The 11,142-nt window shown below is 34.6% G+C and overlaps 1 protein-coding gene across 1 annotated transcript in view; it reads left to right on the top strand.

The window, feature by feature from the left end:
- LOC123550331 (zinc finger CCCH-type with G patch domain-containing protein-like) overlaps positions 1 to 7,422 on the top strand; it is a 56,600-nt gene extending 49,178 nt beyond the window's left edge. The window contains exons 11-13 of the mRNA XM_045338763.2: positions 4,022 to 4,155; positions 6,701 to 6,783; positions 7,211 to 7,422. Of these exons, the coding sequence (XP_045194698.2) occupies positions 4,022 to 4,155; positions 6,701 to 6,783; positions 7,211 to 7,349 (356 nt within the window). The 3' untranslated portion in view covers positions 7,350 to 7,422. The remainder of the gene's footprint in view (positions 1 to 4,021; positions 4,156 to 6,700; positions 6,784 to 7,210) is intronic.
- The last annotated feature ends 3,720 nt before the right edge of the window (positions 7,423 to 11,142 follow it).

Here is an 11,142-nt window from a genome sequence, read left to right as displayed (position 1 = left end):
CTTTCAAATGCAAACACAAACAATAGGATCAGGAAGCAATTAATTAAATGGTTTATACCTTTTAAGCAAATGATCTGACACATGTATTCATTTTGTTGACAAAAATTGCTTTGTTACCAATGGGATTATGACAAACCTAGTGCTGATAATTCCACAATTTGACAATTTTTTGTTGTTTTTTTCAACAGCAATCTTTAAGTGCCGTGTGGCGGCTGTAAAAAGTCTCCCCGTACTTGGATTCAGTGTTGTTATATTTTCTGGTCCTTTTGGATCATGGAGTCCATTCAACATATGTGTAATAGAGTTCCTCTTAGCCGCAGTGCTAGGGGGCGTGGGGGGTGTTGCACGTTTTATTGCCTCTTGTGAACAGAATCAGGCCGAGCCTGCTATTATTCTTCTTTGGTTTCATTCCATGCTTCCAAGGGATCCTTTTGCAGACTTTGTTGTTTATTATCAGTTTATTTGATAAACATGAACTGACTTTGCATATTTTGTCCCTTGATTTTAGCTGCTCATTTTGTAGCTTTTCATACTGGACTGTGATTGCAATCAGTTTATCAGACATTCAGAATACAATCTTTTCTTTTCTTATTTAAAGGAAAAATTTGGATGATTTGGTAATGACGTAACATTGATAAGATATAGTTGTGCTATATACATACACTTGCAACCAGACATGAAAGAAAACATTTGAGCAGGTTCATAAGTCAGTTTATGTAAAACTTTTTTCATGTTTTTATGCTGCAAAATTACAGACTGACAAAACTAAAGGTAAAAGTAAAATATTTAAAAACAATTGATCTTATTTGTTTGTAGGATCATTTTTTCATGATACATTCTTGTTAAAGAACTTGTTGCACATTTGAGACAGTGGCATTTGGTTAGAATATATAGTGAAAATGATAATGTTTAATAGTACATTTATTGTGTGTTTATATATTCCATATTCCATCAAGAATAATGCCTGGATTTTGGAACATATTTCTGTTTCTATCACCATGCTTCAACTGATCATCTGGTATGTTGCCATTTTCATCATTATTTACATCTATTACATGAACTGGTACTGCTTGATTTCTGTCTATATCTTCTGCAGCCTCATCCTGAAATTCTTTAACGTTCCTCACTTTATCCTTATTTCTGACTTTATCATTTAAAGCATACACTAACTTATCCCAGAACAATCTGTCGTCTGCTTTAACAAAAGTGAATGTTTTTAAGCACCTGCTCAGATCAGGATCTATCAGATGTTTGTCAAGTTCTTCTTTTATAATCATGATCAAATGACGCTTCTTTTCCATGAGACTCTGAGAGAAGGCTGTTTTAAATTCATATTTACACCAATTTGAAAGAAGAAAATTGTTAGACAGAATGAGAACTGTGTGATGGCTGTCCTTCACCTTCTCAAGTATATTGTCTGCGATGCTGCCACCTATTGGAAAATCTCGATGGTGTATGCACAGTTTTAGTCCTGGTCCATTGTTTTCTACCGGCATTTCTAATCTTGGCAGAAGAGTTTTGATAACCCATGGACCATCTTGTTCACTGTAAGCAATAAAAGCATCATATGTCTTGTTCTCATATTTAGCGAGTTGCCGACACGGTAGATTTACGTGTAGTCTAGTAAAAGCAAGAATCATAATCTCCTTTCTACACCTAATTGAGATAAACAATATTGCCAACAAGAGTGCAACAGATATGCCAAGCACAGCCAGTGGTGCAGCAAAAATCTCTACCTCTAGTATATCACAGAAATCTTCATCTAAATCTGAAATTAGCTGTCCTTTTAAATTCTCAGGACTTGAACATTTCATTTTTTTAAGATATTTGTATTTTTGTATAATTCCGCTGGACGCATTCTTCAATGTCTTAACAAAGTGGGTCAGTTTACAGTCACAGTGAAGTGGATTGTCCCTGATGTCAACAAATACAGTATTGCTATGCAAACTAAGAGCTTCTATATCTTCAGAGGTCAAGGTCGTTATGTTGTTATGGCGGAGGTCAAAGACACCAACAGTATCATTCTGTAATCCATTATCTGTGAGTGTGGAAATGTATTTTATTTTGTTATAAGACAAGTCTAGGTACTGCATTTTGGGAAAATATCTCCTCCATTCTAGAAGCATGGGAGAAAGTTGACTGATCTTTGAGTGTGACATATTATAAAATTGTAGCACAGGGTACTGAGACCTATCCGTCTCAAAATGTCCATGATGCCTGGCAGTTGAATGAGAATAACTTTGATCTATGTAGATTAAACTGTTAAATGAGCATAGGTGCTTTACTTTGGTATGTTCATGACCAAATTTTGCAATTTTATCAAGCATTTGCTTCTCCTCAGAAGGAATTAAATTAGATGGAGTATCACTGTCACTATTTCTTGTAGCTGTACTAAATTCTCCCCAAATTTTTGTTGTTTCTACTGTTGTGAAGTCTTTTCCCATTTCAGTATCTTCCATCAGCTGAGGTACTTTATCTCCTTGTTCCACATCTGTGAAATATTCTGTACAGTTCCTAAGCACATATTTTTCCAGTTGTTGACCTCCACAGTCATATTGTTTACTGACATTATTATAATTGTTTAAAATATCAAAAAATGTTTCACTCTTTATTCTCAACTCAGAGTTCACAAATTCTACCACTTTGAGACTGTCCTCATTTTCCAGTTCAGCATTATATTCCGCCAAAAAGTCCAGGATGGTACAGTTTGATACAGACACAAACCAAAGGTATTTTGCTCTTAAAGGCCATGGTAGAGATACACTTGCATTCTTGTTTGTACATTTAAATTCAAATGCAAAAAGAAGACCTTCTATTGGCAGAGCCCTGTAAACTTGATTCTCATTGGCTGATATCCACTTCCTGTAAGTTTGTAATGACCAATGATCATGCTCCTTTAGATCACATGACACAAGTACTGCATTTTGACTGGTGAAGTTTGATCCTGAAACAAGTTTAAAGCTTGCAGAACACATTTGTTGCCAGGAAATAGGTAAATATTCTTGCACAGGTCTGGTGTTTCTTATCTTCGTTTCTCCGGAAGACAGATTATCAGAGTAGTTCCTGCTTCCACTGTGACCTTGAACTTTTAGTTGAAAGTGATGATTCTTATCCTGTAATTGCGTTTTTATTTGATCATCCATGTTTTTAGCATAAGCTGAATGTTTAGCATTACCTGTGCAAAATGCACAGTGTGTCATAAACATACAACACAGTAACACAGTAAAAGTGTATTTATACATGTTTTATAGCCAGTTATAATGAAGAAATTTTGTCAGCTGTCTGCCATACACTTTGTTCCTATGGATATTCTTTAAGATAAGATTTTGTCAGACTTCACTGTTGTTTTTATAACTTTTAAGTCGTGATTGCTTGTCATGTTGTAGACAAGTAATTTTTGTCACAGTGTCTTGTATATATATATTAACATGTAGGTTACAGTAGGCAATGTCAATGTAACATAAAAATAGTGTAATGATCTATCGTCTTGATGTTTGTTTTTATTTCTAAATATATAAACAGGATTTGGCCTAGTTTTTAAACTTCATTAAATTGCTATTTATCATCAAAATTGTTACGGGGAAACCCCACTCTTACGTTTGATTTTTCTCCGTATATTTCCTCAATTAGTGAGACCAGACAGATGAAAAATGCTTGTTTTTTTTACCTAGACCTTTTTTGTAATATAGGAGGAAAGAGGTAGAGATTGATGTGAAAAATACCTAAAATCCATTAATATTTATCTGTATGTGATTGTATCATTAAATTAAGTGTGATTGAATAAAGCTAAAAAAAAATATTTTTTTGTACACAGTTGCAATGCTATTATTTATGCAAGGGACTGATGGCAATTAAATGCTGCCAAGAAAATGCATACATTGCAAGAACCAGTATATATATCCTGTATCTGGTCGCCAGTGGACCATTTAAGGATTTTATCTTTCCTACTTTCCTGTAGTTAAGTATTTGCTGTAATATTCCAATTCATCAAAATGATTATTCTATTGTAACTTTATTGTAGGAAAACTTAGCGAGTTGATACACAAGCATGAAGGTCAGAGTGGACAAAACAGAGGTCAAGGTCAACCCAGAATGCATAGAACCATATCTGAACACGATCTGAAATCTAAATCTGACAGAAACATCAATATACAGGTACTAATGCTTCGGTAGCCATTTGCTTATTGTGGGTTTTAGCAGATCTGAAGCAAGGATTATTTGGTCTGTTATATGCTAAAATGAACCTTGTATATATAACTTGAGACCAAAGTAATGGCCTTTGTCTTAGTCAAAAAAAGTTTGTGTTGCATATTTCTCTAAAAGTATTTGACCTAGAGTCATGAAACTATATAGGAATGTTGTTGTGCACCTGGAGTATCAGTTGGCATTTCATTCAGCCAGACAAATGTTATTGCTCTTGATTTAGTCAACAGTCTTCTTGGGCAAATTGTAGTGAAAATTAACAAGCTATTAATTTTTATGCCAGGATAATAATAAGACTTTAATTTTATGTCCAAGTACTGTGAAATCATTAATATTCGTGGGGGGCTAATTTTTGTGGATTTTGTGGTTGAATCAATCCTCGAAATTTAGTCCCAACAAAGATGTAAATTTCCCATTCATTTTATGATCAAAAGTTACAATCCACGAATTCATATCCCCTCGAAATTGCCGTTTTGAGCAAAACCACGAAATTTCATGCCCACGGAATTAAATGATTTTACAGTAATCTTGCTAGACGTAAATTCATTGAAATTATCAAGGTGGTGTTTTGCTTTTGTTTTTTTTAAACTACCGTTACTCTCATGTTTAATTGATCAAAAACATTTTAGTTAAGTGAAACCCTTCAAGATTTCTTCAAGATAAATAAATAAATATTTAGCAAACAGCCTTGATTTTAATAGCAGTTTGATGCTTTTTCCCATCACATATTGTAATAACCTCAGGCTACGGAAAGTACACGGTGAGATAGAGATGTATGAAGTAATGTTATGATGCAAAAACACAACAAAAATAAAGTGAACAATGAGATGTTATCCTAGATAGATACATCAGTAGACGTGATCAGACTTACATAAATTACACATCAATGAACAGGGGATAGCAAAATTAAGGTAGAGGAACACTAACTGTTTGATCCTTAAGATTTGTAACATGAATTTCGACTTTACGTTGCAAGATCCAGGAATGAGGTGTAAATCATTCTTAAAGTCCCTAGGGAAGTTTTTAGGATCTTTTTCACTTTTTAAAACAATCTTTAATGATGTCAATTTTATGCCCAAAACTGTGTATTTTTCTTGGCCGCTTGCAAACAATTTGAAAAACAGTTGTTTTTTTCTTCAAAATTTTGCAGAATTTTTACATGAAAATATTAATTTTATGCCAACTGTTTATCAGAGGTCTTCATCAGTGGCCTTCCGATGATGCAAACTGGTTAAGTTCACTGACCAAATCGCTTTCACTGTAACAAGGTTTTTGCTTGATTCTTCTTTATATATATAAGACAATACCATCGATATTATAAAGATTTCAGAAGGTGGTGACACAGTTACAGAAATTCAAAATCCAATATCAGTGAGGGGCAATTGATTTGAAGTCAATGACCTTAACTGGTTGGTCATTGAGGTTCCTGTCAACTGGAAAAGCATATTAAAGCAAAAACTGTTTTGACTGTGTTGATTTATTTGAATTTCCATAACAATAACCCTAACCACCTTTTGAGTTCTTTAGAATGAAGCAGAATGTCAAAAGTATTGTCTTACGCATAAAGAGAAATGAAGCAAAAACCTTGTTACATAAAAGATGGATCAAACAATACAAACACTTATCTGTTTCTTCAAAGGAAAATTTAGAACTTTCAGTTTAATTACAGAATTTTGTCTATTCATTTTTTACTAATAGGCCAAGAGTGCATTCTCCTTTTAAATATAGCACAAGTTTGTTAATATGACAATACATTACAACGAAATTACAAGATCATGTTTTTGAGTTCTCATTCGTTTTACAACCAACTAATTGGGACACTTTGCTGTTGAAGATTCATTTTTTGCTAAGACAGATTGTCATGTTTTACAACATCATCATTTAATGACATTTTATAGCTTCATACAGCTTATGATGAAATGTTTTCAAGCCCTGTTTTTAGCTCACCTGAGCCAAAGGCTCAAGGTGAGCTTTTGTGACCACTTGATGTCAGTCGTTTGTCTGTCAACAATTTCTTGTCTGCACAATAGTGGTTTCATTTATGATTTGATTTTAACCAAACTTGCACACAACTTGTATCACCATAAGACCTTGGTTCCTTTCTTGAACCAGCCATATTTCACCTTGGGATGCATATATAAAAGAAACTTTGAATATCTTCTTCTCTGAATCCACAATAGCTAGAGCCTTGATATTTATATAAACCTAATTCTGTACTTGTATCATTATATTATACAAACACACTTGAAGCCTTTTATACAGGTGAGCGCTTTTGGGTCAATGACCCCCTTGTTTTTCAGTCTTCTTAAAACACACTGGTGTATTATATACTTACCATTTTAGCTCACCAGTGAGCCTTTGTACTCCAGCTATGTCTGGTGTCCTTCTGTTAGTATCTTTTATATTGGAATAATTGCTGCACAGAGTTTTACCAAATGTTGTTGCACAACATGTATTATGAAAAAACAACTTATGACCATGATGTTTTCATTTTCAGTTATTGAAGACTAGTGAAGAGATGAAGTCAGTAGAGAAAGAACTAGTCAAGTTAAAACAGTCCCTGTCTAGGAATGAGAATAGGTATGGTAATCACGATGTTATTTTCTGTCATTGTACTTTCTGACTTGGTGTGTAGCAAAAACATGTGTACTGTCATTGCAGTTTGGAACAAAATAAAAACTTTTCTGAAAATTTTCCACTACATTCGGTCACTTTCAGTGTCAATCTTGTATATTTCTATTTCATAAAAATGTAAATTACAGTGAGATCCTTCATCTCCTTGACAAAAAATTCAAGGTTTTGACAAAAACTTCTATTTTGTGGGGACATGAATTGTCGATTTTAAAGATAAAATATATAGGTCAAAAAGATTTTTTTCAAAGGGATTACACTTATAAAATCAGCTGATAAAGTTGTTGAAAACGAAAACAATTTCAAAATATTTTCATTTTAAGGGAATGAAAAAAACCAATTTAATATATGCGACACACATATTGTCTAATTTCAGGGATAGGAATATGGCATCCCAGGTTAGACAGAAAATACAGTCAATGGAGAGATACCTGGAACAATTGAAAACCTCCGAGTCTACCATGCAAACCCATCAACAGAAACGAACAGACCATAAAAAACTGACAATTTTCTAATTATTTATGAAAGGTTTTGTGACTGAAAGATAAATTATTTGTTATGAATGAATTAAATATTGACATGTCAAATGAAGATTTTGTTTTTGCTACCGGTATGTAAATTATGTAATTTAAATGTAACTATAGCTAGATAAATAGATTGAAGCGACCTAGCTATCAATATAAAGCCCTTGAAACTTGTTTGTTGTAGAGATTTTTAGCCCACCATCATCAGATGGTGGGCTATTCAAATCACTCTGCGTCCGTGGTCCGTAGTCCGTCCGTCCGTCCGTCCGTCCGTCATTCCGTCCGTCCTTCCGTTAACAATTTCTCGTTATCGCATCTCCTCAGAAACTACCAGGGGGATTTTGACCAAACTTTGTCAGAATGATGTATTGGTACCCTAGTTGTGTCCCCCTGAAAATCAGACTGGTTCATCAAATTTTTAGTAAGTTATGGCCCTTTGTTTATTTCTATAATTTACATAGATTTATATAGGGAAAAACTTTGAAAATCTTCTTGCCCCAAACCACAGAGCCTAGGGCTTTGATATTTGGTATGAAGCATCATCTAGTGGTCTTCTACCAATATGATTCAAATTATTTCCCTGGGGTGTAATATGGCCCCGCCCCGGGGGTCACATGGTTTATATAGACTTATATAGGGAAAAACTTTGAAAAGCCTCTTGTCCAAAACCACAGGGTCTAGGGCTTTGATATTTTGTATGTGACATCATCTAGTGGTCTTCAACTAAGATTATTCAAATTATCCCCCTAGGGTCAAATATGGCCCCGCCCCGGGGGTCACACGGTTTACATAGACTTATATAGGGAAAACTTTGAAAATCTTCTTGTCCAAACCACAAAGCCTAGGGCTTTGATATTTGTAATGTAGCATCATCTAGTGGTTCTCTACCAAGTTTGTCAAAATTATCCCCCTAGGGTCAAATATGGCCCCGCCCTGGGGGTCACATGGTTCATATAGACTTATATAGGGAAAAGCTTATAAAAACTCCTTGTCAATAACCTACAACATTCAGATTTGGACCACATGTATGGTTTTGAGTGGCAAGATGAACCTTGACATGAGTTGACCTTGATTTTGACCTAGTGACCTACTTTCACATTTCTGTAGCTACAACCTTCAAATTTGGACCACATTCATAGTTTTGTGCACTGAAATAAACTTTGACCTTGACATTGACCTAGTGACCTACTTTCACATTTTTGAAGGTACATGCTTCAAATTTGGACCACATGCATAATTTTGTGTTCTGAAATGAAATTTGACCTTGATTTTGACCCAGTGACCTACTTTCACATTTCTCAAGCTACAGCCTTCAAATTTGGACCACCTGCATGGTAATTGTACCAAAACAAACTTTGACCTTTACATCGACCTAGTGACCTACTTTCACATTTTTGAAGGTACAGGCTTCATATTTGGACCACATGCATAGTTATGTATTCCGAAATAAAATTTGACCTTGATTTTGACCTAGTGACCTACTTTCACATTTCTCAAGCTACAGCCTTGAAATTTGGACCACATGCATGGTTTTGTGTACCGAAACAAACTTTGACCTTTACATTGACCTAGTGACCTACTTCCACATTTTTGAAGGTACAGGCTTCAAATTTGGACCACATGCAAAGTTTTGTATTCCGAAATAAAATATGACCTTGATTTTGACCTAGTGACCTACTTTCACATTTCTCAAGCTACAGCCTTCAAATTTGGACCACTTGCATAGTTTTGTGTACCGAAATGAACTTTGACCTTAAGATTGACCTAGTGACCTACTTTCAGATTTCTGTAGCTATAGGCTTCAAATTTAGACCACAGGAATAGGATTGTGTACCGAAACAAACTTTGACCTTGATATTGACCTAGTGACCTACGTTCACATTGTTGAAGGAACAGGCTTCAAATTTGGACCACATGCATAGATTTGTGTTGTGAAGTGAAATTTGACCTTGATTTTGGCCTAGTGACCTACTTTCTCATTTCTCAAGCTACAGCCTTCAAATTTGGACCACTTGCATAGTTTTGTGTACCGAAATGAACTTTGACCTTAAGATTGACCTAGTGACCTACTTTCAAATTTTTCAAACTACAGTCTTCAAAATTGATGCACATGCATAGTTTTGTGTACAAAGAACTTTGTCCTTGAAATTGATCTAGTGACCTACTTTCACATTTCTCAAATTACAGCTTTCGAATTTAGACCACATGCACAGTGTTGTGTACGGAAATGAAATTTGACCTTAAGCTAGTCAGTAAGTCTTGAAATTTGGAACACACAAAAATGACACATTGGTGGGCGCCAAGATCACTCTGTGATCTCTTGTTTTCCTCATGATTGTTTAACCTTACATGGCTAAAGACAAGGTATTATAATACACCTTACTATAAATAGTAACAAAATTGTGCAAGACAGAATCCTGTAACCCAAAAGCATGCACAGTAACAGAAAGCTACACAATAAGTGGTTACAATGTGCTTTTAGTGGTTACTGACACTTCTAAAGGTACTTCAGCACTTTGGGACAAGCACTCGTGCCGACATAGATTTATCCATGCCAGTAACCATTTCAGGCAAGCAACTGCGATTTAATAAGTATAAAATATTGCGAAATTTGTGGCAGTTTTCCTGTAAATGCATTTACAACTGTATGTCATGGTGAGTTGTGATTAGTGATACAATACAACCTCTCCAGAGCGGCCCTGTCTTAAGCAAAAACCTCTCTATAACAAACATCATCAAAATTTCCCTAAACTGAAATATACTTTCAAATTTACCTCTCCAGAACAACAACCTCTACATAACAGTCAGTATTTGTATCTCCCAAAGGGTGTTGTTCTACAGGGGTTGCACTGTATTAGCTTATATCACGGCCATTAGCCCACTGGAACACAGCAAGACTTAGTGATGCCAGTATATTCTGAACAAGAAATAAACATTCAAAACTGAAGGAAAAATAATTATACCAATAAAGAAATCATGACGGGTGATCATACAAGTTATCGCCATAAATAACTGATAAATAACTGAGGCTCTGAACTTGATAAATCTGTTGTAGTGATTTGCATAGTATTTAGTATAACTGATAAAGTTACAATGAACCAGAAATAATTAACTCTGTCAAGTTTGGAACTTATGTTAAAATAATAACACTTAAGGCAGAACTGTCTTGATGAATTTGTACAGAATGTACAAGGCCCCACAATTAACACCAAGAAGTGTTGCCCTTGATTTAGTTAAAAAAATTGTAATATATTAACCTTAGAGTATATCAGTTAAATATTTCAAGTATTCATGTGAAAAATAGCATGGCCGTCTCCTTTGGTGCATTTAAGGTTTATAATTTTTTCCCTAACACACATTTCTTTGTTATTTAAAACTTAAAAATGTTAAAGGAATGAATAAAGTTAAAGAATTAAATACAAAGGGGTATGAAAAAGCAAAACAGAGTTACGAAACCTGTGTATTGCATGTCGGATTACCACAGTGAACAAGTGTCTAAAGTTTCAAGCATCACACGAAAGTGGTTACTGAGATTGCTGCATAACTTTGTGAAAATGCAAAACAGAGTTGTGGAACCTATGCATTGTACGACTGATCATCACATTTAACTATAAAAACAAGTGATTAAAGTTTCAATCGACTCCAAAAAAAAGAACTGTAAATGAAGCGCAGTTAAATGAAACACATTTTATCAGTGTTTAAACCTCAAAACCTTCACGAATTTATAGTTACCAATGAAAGGTCAAGTGCAATATGTTTGATATTTTGTGAAGCTAAAGTACGC

The sequence above is a fragment of the Mercenaria mercenaria genome, chromosome 15 (assembly GCF_021730395.1).
Source record: "Mercenaria mercenaria strain notata chromosome 15, MADL_Memer_1, whole genome shotgun sequence".
NCBI classification, from domain to species: domain Eukaryota; kingdom Metazoa; phylum Mollusca; class Bivalvia; order Venerida; family Veneridae; genus Mercenaria; species Mercenaria mercenaria.
The sequence above is the reverse complement of the archived record's forward strand: the minus strand, read 5'-3'. Positions and strand labels throughout refer to the sequence as shown.